At 36.4% G+C, this 23619-nt stretch overlaps 1 protein-coding gene across 2 annotated transcripts in view; it reads right to left on the bottom strand.

Moving 5' to 3' along the window:
* The window catches only part of BCL2 (BCL2 apoptosis regulator), a 123273-nt gene that overhangs the window by 10184 nt on the left and 89470 nt on the right, over nt 1-23619 (bottom strand). The window contains exon 3 of one of the 2 annotated variants that reach the window (XM_072411810.1): nt 5573-15541. The exons of the other annotated variant lie outside the window; for it this stretch is intronic. Within the exon in view, the coding sequence (XP_072267911.1) occupies nt 15407-15541 (135 nt within the window). The 3' untranslated portion in view covers nt 5573-15406. Of the gene's footprint in view, nt 1-5572; nt 15542-23619 lie in introns of those variants that run through there. 2 annotated transcript variants of the gene reach the window in all.

Below are 23619 nucleotides of genomic sequence, written 5' to 3'. Positions count from 1 at the left end.
TTAAAATAACAATCACTAGCATATTTATCTTCTCACATCAGCTTTAAATCTTTTTTTCTGATTCCTATTTTAATAAATTCCACATACCCATCTCCTTTTCTGGAAATAAAACTGTCATTTTCTGACTTATCAGGCTTAGAAAGGGAAATATTAAAAACTTTTAAAGCCAAATGGTTTGCTCTGATCTGTTGTCATCACACGATAGACTGATTTACTATATTATCACAAAGGTTATTCTACTCCTTATCTTTAAACTGTAAAATAAGCAAGTGTAAAAAATAAGTGTTTATTTAGCTATCTATTCCTTTAATATATTTCATTTACTTTTAAATGCAGCTAATGCAGTGGGATTTGTAAGGGTATTTTCAGACTTACAGTTGACTGCAGCGTTCTACTGCAAAGCTCAGCTTCGATACCAACAGCACCCAATCAACTGAGCGGTTAGTAACTATTTTGCACACGTTTGCATGTGGCTGTGGTTAATAGCGGTGCAGTTCCTGGAAGCCAAAATTCTCTCCTTGCAGCAGGTAGCTTTTCCTCCTTTGATGTAAGGGCAATGCATTCAAGTATGTTAAACTGTGGTGCAGTTTGTACCCTTGAAGTCTTCTTTAAATGTGTTTTTTAATATTATAACTCTTCCTATTTTGCTTTAAATAAAAAAAAATAAATAGCCATATCTATTCAACTGAATACAATTTGGATGTAGACCATGTGGTTTCTAGCTTGCATTGGTGCATATTTTTTAATACATAGCTTTTTATTTTTAATAAAACTTTTTACACTCAGTTAGATCATTGAAGAAGAATGGCCACCGGTGTTTCTTTTATTGTCTTTGGTTTAAATTTTGCTGAACTAAAATCCAATTAAGAATTGGTGTATCATTGTACTTTAGCTTTTTTATTTGATTGTGACTTTTTTACTGTGGAGGTCTAGGCCTACTTGTTTAAATGTATTTATACTTTATTGTTAGATGAGCGGCTATCTTATACTGAAAAGGTAAAAACATAGTCATATCACTAAATAATCGTCCTGCACTATTGGTCACATTAATTAATCTTCCTTGGCATGAACAAGTCTTAATTTAAATGGCCTGTGAGGATGATCCATTGAGGTCCATTAGTGGTTACACTGCTTATCCCATTAATTTGAATGGGAGTTAAAGCTGGAGTAGCCACACTGACATTAATGGAGCTAGATGGATCACATCCATGCCTCGGAAGCATGAAACATCCAACCGTTCAGATGATGCAGAAAAGTCTTTGCCAAGCTAATGAACATTAACTTGCAAAATCAGTAAATACTACAGTTCTAAATTTAGCCAAGATGCATTTGCCCTTGAAATGCAGAGAATCGTCAAGTAATTTAAAGCCTGTGACAGCATGTGTTTGATGAGTTGGAGCCCTGGGACTCCTATTCTTATTTAATTGGACTGCTCAGTACAGAGTAAGCACAAACTTATCATTGTGGGCAGCTGTCTTTGCTGTCATAATGAGCTTCCCCAAGCCACTACAGAGTACCCAACCACCCCCGTTTAGCCTTTGTGTCCAACACATGTCCACATCTTGTCAAGCCATGGTTTCATTTTCTACATTTGATCATAACAAATTTGTCTTCTGACGGTTATTTGACATTTGTTCAGGTGTGTGTTTCAACAGGAGAAAAGCAGTTCTGTGTAATGATTACTGTTAATGGATTAAGGTTGTATTATTCCAGGTGATGTTTTCTGTCACTGATGACCATCAGGACTTACCCTTTGCTGTAAAGATCAGGTGCTTTTCTGAAAAGTGCATTATCATTAATCAATGCAGAAGTAAAAACATTACCTTGTTATAAATCAGGAAGTCTCATACACATAATAACACCCCGCCGCCCAGTACTGACATCCTAATATTTATCTCTTAGTTCCCTCACCACAACATACGTTTTTCAGGACAAAAAGCCGAGGTGTGGTTAGAACCATTCTCTTTCTGTTTTGATTAAGGCCCCTTTCAGAAAAGCAGCTGGTAGCCGATCCCAGCCAGCCCTCTTTAACTACTATACTGTCAACCATAGAGTTTGACAACTGCTTTGTCATGCAGTTGGGGTACGTGATGCTTTCAGGAGCTGCACTGCAATCCACTGCAACTGTATCTGCATGCAAATGGCTGCACCAAATGGTTCCCAAACTGCAGTTGTCCATAAGTTGCCTCAAAGTTATGTGCAGACAAACTACACCGCTCCAAAAACTTGTGAGGCCCACAATTTAACAATGCATACAAAATGACAGTAATTTTTCAGCTTCCAGGTCCATCACCTTAATTATAACAATCCGCTTACAGGTTTTGTGAAACAATGCTTTTTGCTATGTACAGGCCTGTAGATATATAGATGTAGATGTACATACTGCCAGGTGGGGTTCTTGGTTTAGACAACACTAGGATATTACTGTACATATATGGAATCTACGCTAATGAATGGCAATTCTAAGAATACTAATGTCAGTTAAATCCTGCACTATGGCCATATTTTTATTGATTTAATTTGAAATCAACCTGTAAAAAATGGTATAAACTTATGTATAATCAGGAACAAGCCGGTGTTATTGTATGTCGTGAAGTGCTGGCTTTTGCCAACACTCCTGTCTTATGGCCCCTCATATTGACTGCAGATAATCCTTGCAGACACCCGGGCTGCCATTCAGCCCAGGAGTTTCTGCTACGTTTTGAGACAATTGTGAAAATAGGGGGGAGGGAGAAGAGGACACCATGCCCACCCAAGAGGGGCACGTGCAGCATGCATGCATGTGGGACGCCACAACCCAGTCTATGTTAGGCAGGCTGTTAAAACTATCTCAAGGCTGCAAGGTAAACTAGCAGACGGCAGCACAAGCTGTCAGTCTGCCACCACTGACTTTTTAAACTGCCATTCATTATCAAAGATAAAATCTTCCGTTCTCCGTTTTCACACACAGATTTATGTGCTGAACTCAATCTTCTCTCTGCAAATTTGACGGTACTTCCTAATCTGGGACGCATACATTGGAAAGTAAGTCATCAGTACCAGATATCCTAACATAAAACCATACACATAAAACAAATATCTCATTTGCCTACTGTGCTCTATTTTTAACTTACCTTATATACTCTGCTCCTTTGAGTATATACCAACCAAATTATCTATATTCATTTATACATTAGTCTATAAATTTTCTGAGAAACTCACAATCCTTATAGTATCCACAACAAATTATTAGGGTGATCACTTACCTTATTCTAACATATCCCACGTCCCTTTTGGTATAAGAGGTATCCATTGATGCAATAGTAACATATAATCCTACATCATGAGTTTATTAAAATTATGTATATAACAATAGGATTACAAACAATATACAGCTACTTCGTTTACCATACCATATTTTCTTTGCTTTAATAAATATGTATGTACATATCATGTAGCTTCCTTTAAGGTTTGATTTATACCTTTATGACTCAATATTATGGTACATTTCTACAAATGCTGCACTTGTATTTCACACTGAGAGGTTATAATGTAGTCTTGATTAGCGCTCTAGATTTTTCCCTATACCTAAACCATTGTCTTAAACTCCCCTGAGAAAACCTAATCAGGTGAAACGCGTCAGGTTTTGAGACCAATACTTCTCCTACAAGCACCCTAGGCACTGCACCCCAATAATGGGTTATGGACTTTTAATAATAGCTAGGAGAGAATTGTTTACCTTATAGTCTCAAAAAAAACACATACCTTTATGGGGTGGAGATATGTTATTAGATGTTATTAGAAGATGTTTAGTTTTTTTTTTGTTCTTTATACAAATTGTCTAAAAAAAACCCTCCTTTTCTATTTTCAAGCATATGTACAAATATAAACACTTTCAACACAATAACCTATTATTAAAACTAGAACAAATGGGCCCTGAAGATACATTTATTTCCATGTCGTTGTTTTTGCTCATGAAGTTATTTACCCTGCCTAAGCAAGATTCTTTTATTTATTTAAACTAACAGTTACATTTTCAGGACAAGCTTTTGTGGGTCTACTCACTTCTTTGTCCAAGCAGTAATAATACATAAGGGTTCACAGAACCATCATAATGGAGAATGAAAAGTCTGAAAAAAATCTTCTAAAACCTTTAGTGCTGGCCTTCAGGCAACCACCCAACCTCAGACACAAATTAATAGTCAGGAAACTTCACTTGGACTCCAGAGACACAGACAAGGGAACAAATCCTTATAGATACTGCAAACTTTAAAGCCATATCAATCTATTAAAAATGCATTACCTGCAGAAAAGGAGCCTTCAGTGTTATAGGATCATATAATTGCTCCTCCAGTAATTTCATGTACCCTATTTAATGCAACAATTGTAACTGGGAATGCTATATTGGCGATATAGGACAGAAATACACCCAAGAATGAACCTACTCAGACACACAAAGAAACATAAGAATGATGATTTCTGCAATCCTGTAGGACATCATTTCTCACAACCCTGACCACTCTATGGAAGACATACATAATTGGGTCCAGGGTAAAAAAAATCCGACACATGAAATAAAAGACTAAATGTGGACCTCAGCTTTCTAAAAATCAATTTTTTGACCATTCTGACGTCTGCAAATCTTTCCATTCCCCTCCCATCCCCAAGCCCATGTCTCTGACTGCAGCTTTTTAACCTGGCAGCAAGTACACGTGACAGCTGGTGGAGTGAGTGGTACTAGTAATGCTCACGGCTGCCCCTATTCATTCCCTATGGGTGCCACAGGGAGATACATGTAGTCTCTGAGAGGCAGCGCTTCCTGGCTAAGGAAGCATTGCAACCTCACAGCAGGTGTGAACCTAGCCTAACTTTCCCACTTTTAATATCTTGTGTTTTGTTTTTTTTTCTTGCAAAGACTGCTGTCCTTACAGATCTTTTAATATTCTGGTAAACTTTGTGTGTCAGTACTGCTTAGATAAAGTAGAAGTGGAGTTGACTCACGCACGCTTAGCATAAAAATGTAACTGTTAGACCAAATAAAAAGTATTACATGCAATACCGAACGCTTGTTTTTTGCAACTGTTCTAATAAAGCTGCAATCACCTTCACCATTACTGGTTAACATATTGTGGATCAGGGATGACATGATGCCCATAAAGAATTTTATCAGTATGAGCTAAATATTGAATGTGTACAGCTTAAAAGATTTTGTGATACATCCTGTGAACATTTCTGGTGTTTCTTCTTTTTTTTTTCTTTGTGCATCAGGCTAAACTGCAAAACACAAGTAAATATAAAGGGTTTTATTGACTTGTGTCAGGTGCTGTACTCAGTTGCTAATGTACATTGCAGACACACTGCCAATGGTTCACAGAAATCTGCAAGCAAATAATGCTCCAGGCATAACTATATAGGGGTGTAGTAACTTTAGAAGGCTGGCACCCTTATTGATAATATAATACAAAATGCTATTGATATGGTGATAGTCACCAGCTCGCAGGACTGACTCAGCCTTACGATGGTTGCTAGGTTAATGTACCATGGGTGCTGTTGGTGAGTGACAAATGAATAATAATATACACAATGCACACGGTTTTGTGATCAAACACAATTTTAATGAAATATTCTTTCATTTTAAAACTGACAGTGTACTTAAAAACAAAATCTACATATTGCTACCTAAAGTCACAAAGCGCATAATGTCAGACATTTTTCATAAAGCAAAGTCTGGCTTTACATTAAAAATGCAAATGATAGCTACACAGCACATACATTACAAAAAAATATATAAATATGTACACACAAATAGAGGAATACAAGTGATGCTACACAGTTACAGCATGTTAGTGATGACAATTCAATGTACATTTACTACTGATCAGTCTTGTTTTTATTTATGCTTAAACCTGCATATTCTTTCCCCTGTAACATATGACAAGGTAATTTCTTCTTTTAACGTACACGTGTCACCTGCACACAATGAAGGTAGCCATACTTAGGGGTGGCCACTTAGGGGGTACAGGGAGTGTTTAATGACATTTCTGAATATTAGGGAGAGTACTTATATTACCATTGTTGCTTTTAAAGCAATTTGTCTTAACATATTTTTTTTACTTATGGCTTAGTTTAAGAGGAAATCTGAAATTTAGCAAACCTGAAGAGATTTTTTTTGATTCCTATTAGATTCCCCCAACTGCAATGGCTACCATCTGTCAACTTAGGTGCAAGTCCACTTTAAAACTCGTCATGTAAGGCACACAACCTAATAAAGGCACTGGCTTTGAAAGAAGAGTGGGCTATTTACTGTGTCATTTCTCAAACAACCTGATTCTGAGTTCAGTTTGCATTGTAAATGTTATCCTATTAATGACTTACTATAATTAACATGGATAAACATAAATGAGATGACGCATTTCCCTCTGCAGACACAGGGCCTGGTCTGATGTCACAGACTCACCAAAAAGGGGTTATACTACAAAATTGTGACAATGAAGCGGAAATGTAAGATATGCCTGTTGATATAACATTTCAGTAAGAGCAATTACTCCAGCTCTGTATGCATACTTTGAAGTTGGTTAGGTTATTCCAATAATTAAATAAACTACCTGGACAGGTGACCACATTCATATATAAGCAGTTCTAACGTATAAACATTACACAAAATATAAGAAATAACAGATGTGAAATGAGAACTTTAAACTAGGTGAATGTAAAATGTTAAGTTACCCACATATGTTATAGGGAGATCATGTAATGTATCAAACAAACGAACATGGGTTGTTACATGCATTGCCATTTAAAGGCTCTACAAGATGTTCTGTGGACTATCAATAGATCTGCACGAATGCAGTCATTAGACATATTGAGAATGTGACTATTAAGTGAAAGCATAAAACCCACTGTTCAAACTGTATCCCAACTGGGGTGACCAAAAAAAAAATGAAACTGTGGAAGATCTCAATCACAGACACTGCAATGCCATTTCAAATGTATGTTAGATCTATTTTCCCAATTTCAGCGCTGTGGTCATGCCTGGAAATGCACAAAGCCATGGAGTGTGTCTTGAGGATTGAGGACTGGTGTCCATCAAAATTGTATTTTCAAACAAAAGCCAATTGAAAGCTTCAGAATTGCCACAAGTCTAAGCGTATGCCCAACATTATGGTTAGTGACCACAAATTTATAAAGGGCATGATCCATAACAGCATGAATTAGAATACACATTACACTATAGAGTTAAGTTTCAGTATGTGGCTCTTCACTGTCCAGTAACAATTACACACAGAGAATTTAATGTAAATGTATCCTTAACATAATTTGTATAATAAAAAAACTATATTTTAATGAAAATATCCTTAGGCTGTGCATACATTACCGCTTCATTATCTCTCAAGTGAAAAGGCCAAATATGAAGATTTACCACCTACTAGATTGAGAGCCAGTGCTGGGTGCTGACCAGATAAAAGGGTTGAGCTGTTACAATATATACCTTATAAAGCAACATAGATTCAGGTCACTACCTTTGTCAGTTAAAAGATCAATAACATGTTTCAGTAAAAGAAATATGCCATAAGCAGGTAGTCCATGATAAAGCTACATACTCCATTTTTTCTTAACAATTGTAAAATGAACATACTGAGAAAAATTATGATACAATAAATAGTTCAGTCTGACAGATCCACATTTGGAACAACAAATGTGTTACTTTACTTGTGTCAGAAACAGGCAATATGAGTGTAAAAATGGCATTACATACACCAGAATATTTATTTTCTATGAGACAGCGATACTATTAGTATATAATACAACAATGATGTATAGACATAGACAAACAGGAATCTTTCATCCTGCGCTGTGTTAAAATACATGATTTTATTAAGCAGGGAGGATTATGGCTACAGGGAAACCTCATTTGTTCAGGTTTAACAGGAGACCAGTATATCATTATCTGTATCTGTAATGAAGAACTGAGAACATCAATGCACAGTAGAATATGTGTCACTGAAAATGGTTAATTAAAAAAGGAGAAAATAAAGCATATGAGTTGTCTATAGTAACTAAATAACATTTTTACAGTGATACAATAACATGTTATAGTTACCATGGACACTTTTCTTTCCTGCACAATTTTAAAACAAGTAAATACTAATTTCAGCAAGTCTTCCATAAGTTCAGCAACTGATTCCCTTAAGTTTCCTGCTACCCCAAAATTACTAATACGGACAGACGTTATTGTATAAGAATCTTTGAAATGAACTTTGAGGAGTGCTCCAGGAAAATTACATTTAGGGCTCATGTTAAAAGGCAATGTTTTACTGCGTTTGATATGCAGTTGAAACAAACTCATTTCAGCAAAATCTCACTGACTTTATTTAAGAAGTACACATGGCAGTTAAGAAACTGCATTTAACCAGCTTTGTGTTGCCCTTAGTACTTTGGACACAGTGGGCCTAAAAAAATAAAGCTTTCTGAGACAGGAGAAGAGAGAATATTATGGGTTAACCTGGGTGATCCAGCAAATCTGGAATGGAATTCTTAAAAACTATTTACTATTACTTGGCAAATGTTTTCAGTCCTGGATCAGATCCATTACAGGTTTGCTGGATCACCTAGATTCCCTATACCAGTCTATCTTCCCCAGTCTTAGAGAAGACCCAGCATGCCCTAGCCAGGTGCCTTTAAACTGCAAGCAAAGATTAAACTTAAACTTTTCTTTGATAAAACGCTGCCTTTTTACATTTACAGGCAACCATTTGCATTTGAAAACAAAATACTTATGATAGATTATACTTATACTATAACGAGTGCAGCTCTTTTAAAAACAATATTGTTGATTATAATGTCCTTATGGGTTGTTTTTTTTATGATTTAAGGTGTAAAGAAAGTAAATTGCATTATATAATTATAATAATAATATTGGGCATATATAAACCAATACAGTTTTTAGATTTTGACAATTTGGGATTAGCATGCTCTACTATATGCACTCCTAAGAGTTTAACTCCTTGCTCCTGCTAAGGACCAGATGATTTTCTACTGTGCCTTGATTTGTAAAACCTTAGGATTGTAAGAGGGTGTATATCTTTTTCTGTTGACTGTAATATTAGATCTAAATCAAGTCAGCATTTTTCCTTCTGATTAAAGCCGTTTATCTATCCTATGATACTCTGGTAGAAGACGTCAAATTAAAAAAGATCTATTTTGAATGTACAATTATGAAACAAAAGTTGTTAAACCTGAACAAGATGGTTGCCTTGTATCCATGACGAGAAAGTAATGTACTTCATACTAACCCATTTAAGCAGCTCTTCTTAGCTGTCCCTAAAATATACATCAGTATAAATTCAAATTATATTGGCAGTTTAGCAGCACAGTTTACAAATCTTTAGCTATAAAAAAGTAACAAAATAAAGAATACTCTGATATTGACACAATCGAAGGATAAATAATTTTTATAAGTTACCAGACACTGATACAAGCAAGCCACTAAGATCCTGGTCCCCCAAGAAAGTTGTAAACATGGGCTACAACTTAAGATATGGAGGATCAACAAAGTAAAAGGAAATCAATTTTTTTGTACTGCAGCCTCAGTGATACCTCTGGGTCACATATAGTATATTCTCCTATATAACCCCTATTAACAATCTTGTAGAACTTATGAAATACCACCATTTTAAACCATACAGCTCACAGCTCACTTTTCATTACCAAAGCACAACTCTAATTCACAATGGTAAAAAGAGCAGCAAACCTAGATTCAATTATAAGTACAGGATTATAATTCACCCGCTTCCATACAGTCATTGGGTATTATATATGTTTATGGTTGTGATCTATTCATCTTTCTACCTTCTACCAAAATATTATAATAAACCTTTCAGCAGATAACCAGACCATATTAATGCAGCTGAAGTAAAGCCCTGTACAGGCCTGCAATAATTGCCACAAACAATCTAAACTGATAGTTATCAATGACAGGAGAGAGGAGGGGTGAGAACAAACGGGAGGCGCCTGCTGCATTTTTCCCATTTAGAAACATCAGTCATTTTTGTTAGTGATTCAGCAATAGAGATCACTAAACAATGTTGGGGACAGCTGTACAGATGTTAGATTTTCATTGAGACAAATATGAATGTTCACCTAGGATTACAAATATCTAACACATGTACATAGCTAAAGCCCATAGCTTTAATACTAGACAAAGCTCCACCACTTTTATTTCATCATATCATCCAGCTCTTCTTCCCTTATGACCCATTTGCTGTGTACACAATAATGCTGATTCTCCCTCAAGGCTGGACAGATTCTGCCTGATTATTATCTATTCTTCAAGTAAACAGAAGAAAGACAGAAAGGAAATCAGCACATCTAAATAACTTGTCTGTAATAAAATGCTTGTTGTCTTATATAGCAGTCACTAATGATATCATATAGGGAAGAATTAAGTTTGACATACAATAAATATATATATATATATATATATATATATATATATAAACATTAGATTGGCAGAGAAAGTAAAATAAATTAAGTTGTCACTGCAAAGTCAATCCCGTGTGAAGAGTTTTATGCTAAAAACAACTTTATCACAAAAATAACAACTGGCATAGAAGGTTTACCAACAAAGAAAAAACTTCCCACTGCCCACACTACCAATCACCACTCTGCTGAAGAGAAATCATCCCTGAAGTCTCTGCAGAAACCAACAGTGGCAATCATCTGCGCCATCCACTGCGCTTATTGGTTCTTCACCAAACCCTATGAACACTAGAACACAACCCCCAAACACTAGAATACACCCCCCCCCCCCCCGGCACAAAAAAAGTAACCTGTTCTGAAGCCTGGAAAAAAACACAACACACTTCTTGAAAAAGAATGTGATTTAAATGCATAATGGTAAAGCACTAACACTGTAACATGCATAAGCCCTTAGGAGCTCCTAGAACTTTTTTTTTTTAACATTTATTATTTGTTTTTATTTTATTTTTTTTAAGATGAGAAAAGGTTTTTACTGCTTTTGCACTGAATGGTGCAGTTTTCTTACTGACTATTATCTCTGATAATATAAATGATCAAAGATAATAGATTTATTCTGTTGTTTGGGCACAAAAATATTCTACCAATAGACCCATAGATCATATACTAGGAGGAAATGGCAAATATTTGCTTGCATTGCATAGGAGCTGGCAGACAGTGACAGTAGACAGTGACTGGCCAAGACTGTGCCATGATTTGGGTTGAAGCAAGCACTGCCAGACAGTATTTTCCTTATACAGAGAAGAAGGGTTGTAACTACAGTTTGCATCTAGGATTCCAAATGAAATTCTGCACACATCAATAGTAGCCTTTTCATATCAGACAACAAGCATTGTTTAGCCATACTTTGCCCCAAGAGTTGTTTAGCCATACTTTGCCCCAACAGCTCAACCTCAAACTCAACCAAATGGTTATATTCTACTAAAAATATATTATTGGGGCTGACAAGCATTTAATATTGGGGTAGGCATCAGTATGGATTGTGGTAACATTTCAGGTATTTAATCAGACCTCCATGTATGAGACCTTTACACAAATTACAATCAACGTGATTACCAGCCATCCCAATATTAACTTCCCTTCTAACACAATTAAAATACAATAAATTGCTCAGTCCTGGAAACAGTATGTACACTTCATTCTCACACCTCCTAAACACAACATTCTTTACAACTTAAAATAAAAAATAGTCACAATATAGTACAAATGTAATACACATAGTGAATTCTTGGAACAATCAAAAGCAACATAAATGCTGAGATGCACACTGGTAGGAAGGAAGCAGCATTTCTTCTACATAGCTAAAACAAGGTCCATTACATTTTTAGATTGTTATACTTAAAATGCCAACACCATCACAACATTAGTACATGCTTGTTTGGGGCTGTGTAGTACATATAGTGCTCTCTTTACTACTGCATGCCAATGGTTCTCTATGACTGGAACCTGAGAAACATTGCAACCTTTGGCTACTACATTAAACAAAGATAGCATGCACATACATTGGATTAACAGCCCCTTTCTTACCTGTGGTTATCATTAGTATAACATCAAGATACAACAAGGACAAGCTTTTAGTGGTGTTCAGTCATGCACAAATATATATGCTTTATTAGTCATTAGTTACCAAAATGGATGTTCAGCCAGTGTTCCCCCTAGCCCCATTTAACCGGGTGCACCACCCGACATTTTTCGGTAACCACTTGGCTGTTTTAGGGTGGTTACTAAGGAGTTGGGTCAGAATACAGGGGCTGCCACCTGCCTACAATTTCTTACCACCCGAAATTTCTGGGTTGAACACTGCTTCGGTCATATTTCAGACTGGTACTTTTTTTTTTAGTTTTTACATAGCAAAGAATAAAAGACAGGTAATCTCTGTAAGCTTTTTTGAGCTATTTTACCCAGTATTATGTCTAGCAATCATTTTAGTGTAGAAGATTATCTTAAGTATGTGGACTTAACATTTGGGTTACTATTCCAAGTCCTTATTGCTTCTTGAATTTTTGGTTAATTCTCTTCTACACTTGACTACATTCCATGTGTATTAGAGATGGAGTCAGGCGAAAACAGTTTTACAGTGAATGCTAAAGTCAACTTTAGTTAGAACCTAGACACTTGGACTTTCATAAATGAAAGCTATTTGGACCCTACTACTTGCGAAGGGCACAACTAAAGGCTTTTAACAAAAATATGCTTTTTTTTCTTAAAAAAATATATATGTATACTAGTTTTGGAAACAAAAATAGTATGCTTCAGAGTAAAATAAGTAAGGGCTTCTATTAGGACAAGAGAGTAACGGGGGCAGCAGAAGCATTGGGCAATGTGTATTCACTGAGATACAAAAAGAACAAATACTCTCTGCAGGGAACTGCCCCTTAAGCGTATACAGTCCGTCCTATTGCACAATTGTTTTTTTAAATGTTACAAATATGAGAACAAAAGAAAAGCCATTGTATTCTCATTAACAATTCAAAAACCTCAATGTCATGTTTTAATTCAGATTTTCCCTGTGTTAATCCTTACAAACCACATAAACACATACAGTCTCAGAAGCTCACAAAATACTGTATGCATAGAGTGGAGCATAGTATTTATTTACTGAAATACATTTCATGTTCAGGGCTAGTATACATCAAGATCTGATATGGACCTGATGTGTTTTTTCTGCCCTCAGATGAAGTACTGTACCGTTGTATATCAGAATTGCATTGATCCCCATGTTTGACATAACATTATAAGGACACCATAATGTAGTTATATGGTATGTTGCTTGATGATCTACATTCTAATTAAAGTCATTGTATGAACATATGTAAATCAGTGAATGTAATCACCACATGCAGACGCTGATGCTCCATAAGCCAGCTGTTAGATCTGACTTTTGTATCTTTTACTCAACTATTTCAAGAAAGTCTGCCTGAGTTAAAGGAAGCATTATGAGAAGATAATGAAAGGATATAAATGAGTATTTGTAATACAGTGACAGCAAAGTGATCCTGTAAAATAGTGAAAAAATCAGTATTGAAATTCTAAATGAAAAAGTAAATTCATCACCCTTTTAACTCTTTCTAAATGTTGCTGCTTGTGTTTCCAGTTCTGACCCCAATAAAGGATATTATCATCTATTTTAGCTTTAGGAAGAAGAAGGGTTGTCACTCATTCTAGTAGATTATGTGTAGAGATGTCAGCAGGATAACACCCCCCCACTCGATGGCCAGGACTGGAAACAGAGGTGTGACTGAGAAGTCCTTCTAGAGAGCTATAGGAAGATGGCAGGTGATTCCTCCTTTCCACCTAAAAGCTCAAACATCATTTTTTAATAAAGCTGTCTTTGAACAACAGTAAAAATGTACTCATTTAGATAAGTATTTGAAATGTGTTAGGCATACAAAAAACAAAAATGTGATAGTGTCCCTTTAAAGAGGTTCCACCTTCTACAAGAAATGAACTTGAATGACAACTTAATATGTAGCAACAAATAGCTCCCCTCTGCCACCATTACTGAAACATTTTTATTGTGTTAGACTACGGGACCAAATACGTACATGTTAATGTAATAGAATCGGTAGGTACTTCATTACATCACTACAGCATGCTTGCTACGTTATAATGTGGTTAAAGTAGAGGGAAGCTTGAGGGAGAGGAAGCCCGCAATATTGCTACCTGGAAAGTTGTTGTTCTAAAGTCCAATTTTTTCGAAAAATGGAAAGCCCTCTTTTACAAACAAGGTGCAGTTTTTAGCTAGACAGCTAATTTTAGAATCAGTTTTACATAACATTGGACCTGTGTTAAAATAAATTGCATTTCAACTGCAATAATTAACTACTCAGCAATCAAACATTAATGGATAATACGTTTAAATATAACTTCTAATTCACCTAAAATTATGTTTTGATATAGTATATAACAAAGTTAGCTTATTTTTTTGTCTGTTTGCCAGATAAACCCAACTCTCTCACCAAAACTATGAATTTGGATGCTAAATTGTAAAGAACCATGATCCCCCCCCCGGACCCTGTTGCCATTACAAAGGAAACAATTATGTAGGCAGAGATTTTCCATTGTTCCCACTTTTTGGTATCTGGTAGCAATCAAAAGGGTCATGGCTCTGTCTTTACCACGCCACCAAGCTTGCAAAAACCCTGTGCCGCCTGTAACGTCGTAAAATTAAGTTTGGAAATTATAGGCGTATAAAAAAAGGTGCCGTTTACAAATTATAACTATGGCATGGTTAGGGCAACTTTAGCAAAACCAATTAAATGTTTAATGTCCAGTTGCCTGTGCCTTTCTTTGCCCCTTAAGTCCTATTGGTCACTGTGACATGCATCAATCATTCCCAATTTTGGTATTCCACTGCTAGAATTTTACTTAAAGCTGCTCTTTAAGTATTAAGAAAGCCATGCATTTCAACTAGAAGATTGTGTTTATATCTGTGTTACTGTTCTTTAAACAGTATTGAGTCCTGGTTTCAGACACGGTTTCTATAAAACACTGATGTTCATGAAAGCAAGTATTCTTTAAAATCTTTATGACAGTAGTATGAAAAAGAGCCATGTTGTAAATTTGTTTGATCCAGATACTGATTTTGTTTCTAAATAATATGGCAATCAGACATTCAAAAGTAATGGTATTGAAGGCAATGAAAGGAAAATAAATTTAAAGTGACAAGCAACTAGTTACATTTTTAGCATGACATGTATGATACTCTGATGGTGAGGCATAAAATGAAAATCAAATAAAATTAATAAATAAAACTACAAAAAGAAAACATGTCTAGAAGAAACAAATCCTCCTTTGGCAGTCGTAGCTGATTAGACAGTTGGTCCACTAGTCTTACACATAGAACTGTCCCTTTAAATAAGTCAGATGTTAGAACAGGCCGCGCACATGATCACTTGTGTCCCAAATAGGCGCCCAGAGTGATGCATGCTCCAACGACAGCAATACTTAGGATAGTCTTGATAGACAGCCATGAAGCATCAAAAGGTGGCCGGACGCTGCTGCCATACAGTTCAATGAAAGTCTCCTGTAAATATAAACAGAGAAACAAAACATTCAGTCAAATAATCCCCTTGAACATGTGAATTTATGTCAAATCTTGCTATGCCTGGAACTGTGATCAGGATTTACATACAATTAAACACATAGGTTATGTTTTTTATTTGCAATTAATAATGTAGATTAAACATATATTGATCTAGAAACTTTCATAGAGATAAAATTCATGTAACTATCAATAAGATTTATTTGAATATGTGAATACTTTTAGGAAGTCAAAACGTGTGAAATTCTGTTCAGCTAGTCCTGTGATCCAGGCACCAGAGCAGAATTTCATACTTCCATGCAGCCTGCACTCCAGTTAAAGAGCTGCAGCACATTGATAAGGCTATCCTCATTTTTGCATCATTACAACACTCTGCAAAGCAATAGTACCTGATTGGTACAGTCTACCGTCACTTTCACTATTCTAAGTGCTGATGTTGGAGATTACAGGAGACTAACTATGAGACAAACTCAGATCCTTATTCTATGAAAAATGTCTTCCTCTTTCCAGCCACATAGTACACAGGAATATCTTCTATCCTTTGTATATCCTGCATACCTCTAAGGCCTGTAGCTACATTGCATGCTCCTTTCATAATATCCTCCTTTGTAGCCACCCATTGTACTGCAAAGAGCTGAGATTACAAGTATAAATACCTACATGCATGATACTAATACAATAAATCATAGGACATGTGGATTTCCTATACACAGTAAGCGCATAGTACAGCTTGATGATGACATATATGATTTTATGTTTGTTGCTTTTTATTAATTCCAAATTCCTCCAAAGTAGGGACCGTGACTTAAGTTCCCCTTTAAGAGCTGCCATAAAAAATGAGAACAAATAACTTTCTTGTGTCAGCTGCATCAGATCGAAGAGTAGCCTGAACTGAGTAAAGTTCTAATTCAAAGGTCAGTTGTTCTCTTGCATTAGGTTTACTTATACGAGGTGTCAGCGGTAAAACATAAAACAAATGCCATCCTATTTTAAGCACCTTTCATCGGGTTCCAACTTTAGCAAAATCAAAGCACAGAATTTCCAGCAGAGGGTGTGAAAGAACTGTCTCAGCTAAAAGGTAAATCATAAACATGGCTACAGATTTATATACAAAGGAGAATCTGCTAAACAGAGCACTTTAGTCAACACATACATCTATAGTTCTGAAGATTGCTTATGATGATGATGGAAATTTCCAATACCATTGGCCTCTCCTTTCCGGTCTAATTAAATTCATGTACTGGGTTATCATTTCCACCATAGCTGGATGTGCAGCACCACAATTTCAACTTGCCTTATGATAAGTATATTTCCCTTTGCTATCTAAATTATTAAAAGCGTGGCACAGAAAATCTGAAAAAGCCAAGTTTGCCATTTTCTGCATTTCTCCACCAGGAAGGAGAACGATACCTAGTTTTCTGTGATGATTCAGTTTGTTTAAAGATACCGTGAAGATTGCAAATGTAGACATACTGGCACATACAATACAGCATGCTTACCCTTTGCTTCCATTGGCTTTAATATTCTAAACTTTGATCAAATTGCAGAGGAACTTCAGACGAAACTCTGAGATGGGCTACAATATGTTACACATTTTATTTTATGTTTCCCTATGTTTTGGGGAGATTTATATTCACTATCTGACCCAGGGAGGGAAACATAGCTGAAATGGGAAGGGTTAAAACCTCAAAGGTTCCCAATGGGGCAATTAAAAAATACTTCTTGTGAAGTCACCAGGCATGACAGGAAATGAGAGGAAGTCCAGCCTAATAGATCTCTGAGGGTATAAAAACCTGGCAATGGTTCAAATGCTATAAAATATTCTGATGTCTAGAATCTTTTAACCCACTTCCCCAAAGGATAGACATCCTGGACCTACCTCACTTGTGACTGGACAATGATAGGAGAAGCAGTACAGTGTTAAGCTCAGTTGTTACTTTGTTTACTTTTCGTATTAGCACATTGACTGCCTCTTTGTACTGCTTCTTTCTCTCACACCCCATCCCTGCTGTTCTAGGACTGTAAGAGACTGATACCAGGTCAAATTTAGGTACTTCCACTACCTACATACACTTTACACTTATGAATACAGTGCTGCCTTATTTTTACTTTATCTGCCTGGGGTTTATCCTTGTTCACCTACAGGTGGAACAATGGGCCTCATATTAAAGCTCTCCAAGGCTGGGGAGGATTCACTTTCATTAGTGAAGCAGGGTGATCCAGCAAACCTGGAATTAATTTCTTAAAAGTAATTTGCTATTTATTAGCAAAGTACAGTATTTCAATCCTGGACCAGATCCATTCCAGGTTTGCTGTATCACCCAGCTTCACTGATGAACGTGTATCCTCTCTAGCCTTGAAGAGCTTTAATCAATCAGGCCCATTATGTGTCACAGAATGCTGTGAAATGGGCCCCAAAATCATTCCAGTTGAATTTTGTTTTTATTGCAGCACATCACAAAACCTGCACTGTGCCTTAGTTCAGGTGCAAATATGTATATAAACTGGGGTGCCACAAATGGCACCACAACATATTGCACTATCCTTGATGTGCTACTGTGCATTGTGATGGCATTTGTTACCACAACTTCCTGTTCTTTCTGACACCTGCCAAAATCTCCCCATTGAGGACACAAACAGTAACACAAACCTGACAGTAGTGTGGTTTTATCCTGCCCTCGGAAGGTACTTCTGAAGGTTCTTAACATTACTTGAAGCTGTATAGATGTTTTCTGAGTACAGAACAGCGGGATAATGGAACATACCAGAAGGAGGTAAATTTATGGCAATCCTGTGTAGGTGGCAAAGCTAAGAAGTAAGACTGATGCCAAGGAGGCACTGGACCCCCCTTTCCCCCACTCTCAGTGATCATTGTTCTCTTGGTAACACAGAAGTTCCATCACTGTATATATTATATGTGGACACTGAATGTCCTTGCTTGTTATTAGTAATGTTTTAAGGGAATGTATTTAAAATATCTTAGATCACAGCATGTGTCAGGCTTCGCTTGCCTACAGCAGAGTTATTGGAAATGAGTATGAAGAATAATCCTAAAACTATAAAGATTCTATAGCTGATGGTAGCCTCAAATATCAAGCATTTAATGAGCAACACAAGCTATACTATTAATATTAACAACCATACCATAAGGCAAATTAATATTCTGTACATTGCTTTGGGTAACTAGATCAAAACAATATTTGATCCAGTTTCAAATTTTATAATATATAATGAGATAGCCAAGTAACTAAAGATCTTAGATCTTATGTCTGCAGGAGACTTCACAAAATGTATAGGCCAACTAATGCAATTAACAAAAACTTTATATGACCCTAAAGCCGAACTCCAAAGAATACATATTTAGCAATGGCCCTATCTTCCAAAGGAAGTTTCTAGTCACCCAGTTCTACATTTATACAGAGGTACCATAGACATAGATAAACTGGTGAGCAAACTTTTGCTTTACCAAGCCACACATTTAGATCACCTCCATGCCCTGTGCCTGTCAATGGAGTGTCAATGGACAGTGGAGGAGCAGAAACAGATGGGCCAAGTCATCTATCTGCTCTTTCCGCCACCTTTCAGCATATGTGAAGTCACCTAACATCCCAAGTATGCCCACCCATCTTGTGATTTATTAAGCAAGATACCAAGTTAAATTTCAATATTTACATTAGTTGCATTCAAAATACAATAAAAATATTTTATTAGCTACATTCATACTATTTGATGAAGAAATTGTTTTTGCAAGTTGATATTACCTAAGGCTATTTTTAAATAAAGTCTGTATCAACAGAAAAACAGTGACAACAATCATTCCCCTCTAAGAAAACATTTTGAATTGTCTCCATCTTCAATTCTTTCTGAATATCTTACCAAGAACACACATACCCTGTGCAATCTATCAAGAGCAGTGCTTCAGAAAGTCCTGAGGCCATCAGGTTACCATGACAGTGAGGAAACTTACATTTTCAAAAGGCTAAGTCAGTAAGACAGGTATCCTTTACATATGTGCACACAATTGGAATAGAAAAACATAGAGAAGAAAGCAGAAAAAGCAAAATGTAAATGGTATTTGTATGCAGAAATGAGAGCAGCAGGTACTTGTCAATGGCAGGAAAGTATCACAAACCAATGAAATTTTATGAGAAACAGACGTTGTCTTTATAGGTTGTATATATTACGTCCCATTTTTGCTTAGATACGTTTTAATCGTTATAATGTGCTGCGCATATGGGTTTAATTCTGCATACCAACACAAAGGGAAAGGGTAAAATGAAAAAAGAATATCTAAATAGAAAAAAGCCCTAGCTGAAAATATTACATGAAGACTTATCTTTGTCTTCTATTTCATAGACTAAACATTCTACACTGACTGATATGCACAGAGATTTCACCACATATTACCACAAACATTTTCTCTAGGTTTAGCGGTTAGATCTACAACAATACATACAACATCCATATCCATGAAGAGCAAGCGACAGAATACTGCATGTCCAGATGGATATAGGCAATGTGGTGCTGTAGGAAAACATTACATGTCAACATTAAACAATGTGTAAAAAGTCAGTAACAGAATCCTCTCACAAGTCAATGTCTTTCCCAAATACTGAATAGAAATCGTCCTCTGTCTACATTAAAGTTCCATAAAGCTGAACTCTAGATTTACAGCTAACATCACAAATGAAATCCATAAAACGGAGTTGTTTTACCTGCTACTTTTGTATTTCTCTCTCTCTGTCATCTAGTGATGACATTTACACAACCCTTCCACAACACCCGCAGGCTGCCTACCCCTGGATAAAGAAGAAGCAGTAACAGAATAACACTCAGCCCTTTCCTCCTTATGAAACTTTGTGCATGCATTACACCTGATTGACTCCCAATTCTTCTCCTCCCTCTTCCAGTCTGTGTTGTTGTATAGGCGATAGCACACTAAAAATGTAAAATCAATTATTCATTTACATAAACATATCTGCATGCATTTGTCTTTATCATCTGCTTGGATGTCAGCTATAATTTGCAAAGTATTCCTTTCTTTGGATTCCCAAAACTACTTACTAATATGAATTTTACAGCCTAAAAACAACTTACAGCTGCATATTAAACAAAATAAAGTTATCTGGAAGCCTGTACTTAAAAGTCCTAAAAAGATTGAATATATATATCAGTTACAGAGCATGTTTTTGAGGACAATAGGAGCCCGTGGAACAGTTTGTGAAGTGTATTTTAACTGTACTACTATATTTTTGTATTGGGGGAATACAAATTGTGTTTCAAACTTACATAAGTTTTATATTTTGAAATAGTGAGAGGTTTGCAGTTAAATACTTTGTTCAAACCAATCAATTTCTGAAATAATATCTTGTGCTCCAATGTGTGGCCCAAATACTTTATCTTTGTAGAGCACAATAACAGAAAAATAATTAGTACATAAGCTATATACACATGCACACAAACAAACACGTGCCCTTCAAAAACATATTGGTTTGTAGATGCAATGCCTAATGAGGTCTAATTCATGCTGAACTGTTTTGTGGTAAAGGTTGTGGGTTATCTCTGTAGAGCCACACATAAGAAGGTCTTCATTGATTATTTCAAAAAGGGGAAATGTATCTTCCTGTACTTGTGAAAGTTGTGTGTGTGGGTGGTAGGCAGGGCTGGGATGGGGAAGTGAGGACTTCCTTTCAATACCTGGGTAGAACAGCTGGCTGATAGGAAGTGTCATTACTTCCCCCCCTACCATGGACAGGATATCCTCGCGGTTAAGAATGTGCTGACTGAAGCATTGCAAAGACTGTACACAGAGAATGGGAATTCCTAACTGTATATCTGCTCTGTAGTAAAACAGAATCTCCACAACAGTGACATAAATGGATACTACTAATTCAGTAGATATCTTGGGATGTGATGAATATATATATTAATATATATATTTCAGTTATTCAAAATAAATTGGCTAGCAATGGTCATGCAGCAACTTTTTTTCAGCAGGTTACCGAGTGCTTTGGTAGACTGCAATGCATGTATTGCCTGCCCTAAGTGGCCCTATGTCATCCAAGCTTCCTTCTTCTGTCCAGCACGGAATGGACAGTGGGTGGCCCCATCTTCATCACCCAATCTCTTGTTGCACAGGCCCAAAATTGATATCTGGCTTGTGTATGGGGAATATGAATAATAATAAACTTTTCATGGTTTTCTTAAAGCAAACTTACCACCAATCTGGGTTCAGTAAAGCCTGAGTTGATGACCTGAAACAAGTATACATATCTATATTTCCAAAGTTTGGACAGCCATATTTGCTTGTTCCAGGTAATGGTCACAAGGAATTGAAGAAAGAGACCTATGACACAAAGGAAACTAGCAATTGCACAATGAGAAGTAGCAATGGCAGCCCTGTGTCCATCTCTGGAAAGCTTGTCTTAAATTTTAGTGTCAGAATGCAATATTTGCAAACGTATATAAATTCTTCAAGTAGACTTTTCCTGCTAAAATTGAACTGAACTTGCCCGCATTACTACAACCCTGTATCGGAACAGACTTGAAAGAAAGAATTGAACAAAGAACTGAGGAGGAGCAATCATATGATTTGTCTGAATGTCTGAGAAATGTTTATTTAATTTGTTTAAAATATCCTGTATAAAGTGTTGAAATATTAACAGAAGTCTGGTGGAGTGCACAACATGAATTGTATAAAATCAGCACTTATGCATATTCCGTTTCAAATGATGGGTTCAATATAACTGTTGGTGAGCCTTAATGGGGGTTGCCTTTAAAAAGTGAATGCGGACAAATCTAGCAGGATGACTCCAGCTGGGGTTTGGATCCAAGCAACTGGAAGTAAAGATAACACTTCCTTGAACAGGAAGATCACAGCATACCAGGTGTGAGGTATGGGGGTTGTGCATGGACAACCACTTTAAAGACTTCTCCAATCATCCTGCCTGGTGTATAAACATACCTGCTATCTGATGATAGCCCCAAAGGAGCCAGAGGACTTGCCCCCAATGCAACAGTGACACCTATTGGAGAATATCAGCGGGCACCTGTGAGCAGTGTGTTTCCGGAAGTGGGAGGACACCTGAGTTAGGGGTGGGATGCATGGGTGTGGCTGAACTTCCCGAAGAGGTATAAAAAGGGACAACTGCCCCACATCTCTCTTTTTCTCTCGAGCTAAGGTGCAGGGTACAGAAGACGGACTTTTTGCGTATCGTATCATTTTACTTTGTCTATGTGATCATTTTTTTTTTAGCTTAATTGGAATAATTGTTGATTACTTGTAAATTCTTTTCACTGTTAATAAATATCTTGGTATTGAGGATCTGTGTGAATATTAAGCTAACAGAGACTTAGTAAAGAGACAGAAAGGGATGAGGGAAATAGGAAATTTTCCTTCAAAGATTGTAAAAGTTCACCTTTTTCTTCAAAAAGCTAAATGTGTCACCCCTCTGCTGACTAGTCATCTGACATGATGTCACCTATTTACAGTGACAGTAATTGATTATGTTTTCACTAGTAACGTTTACTTCATCATGAATGTTCATGATCTTAGACAAATCTCTTGTTGATTATTTTCTCTCTGCCAGTCTTTTGCTACTGTATTCTAACCACAAATATGTGATGTTTTTGTTGTGTGATGAACACATCCTATTCTACACACAGTGTTAGACAACATGTTTATTGCTACTGGGTGGGAACCCACAACTGCTTTCAAATATGCACTAACAAGTGCTTCAACAATACATAGGTGCAGGTTTTATCACCTAATTTATAGAATAAAAAAAATCATTCATGAAAAAATCCACTGAGCTGTTGAAGCTGGGCATTAAACACATCAACTGTTCTAAAATCAAAAAGTATGTTTTATTTCCCTAAACCAAGATCTACATAATCATCAGAAGAAAAAGTTCACATACTTCCCCTAAAGGATTTGTAGAAGGCCAGAAGGAGGGTAGGCTATGGTGTATTCCGTCCCATTCATCTTCACTTTCTGTGTTTCTTGCATTATAAGTCATATTCAACTTTCACAACTGGTGTGAATTTTCAGTATGAGAAAT

Source organism: Pyxicephalus adspersus, chromosome 5 (genome assembly GCF_032062135.1).
Source record: "Pyxicephalus adspersus chromosome 5, UCB_Pads_2.0, whole genome shotgun sequence".
NCBI classification, from domain to species: domain Eukaryota; kingdom Metazoa; phylum Chordata; class Amphibia; order Anura; family Pyxicephalidae; genus Pyxicephalus; species Pyxicephalus adspersus.
Note: the sequence above shows the minus strand (reverse complement) of the source record. Positions and strands in the feature narration are given on the sequence as shown.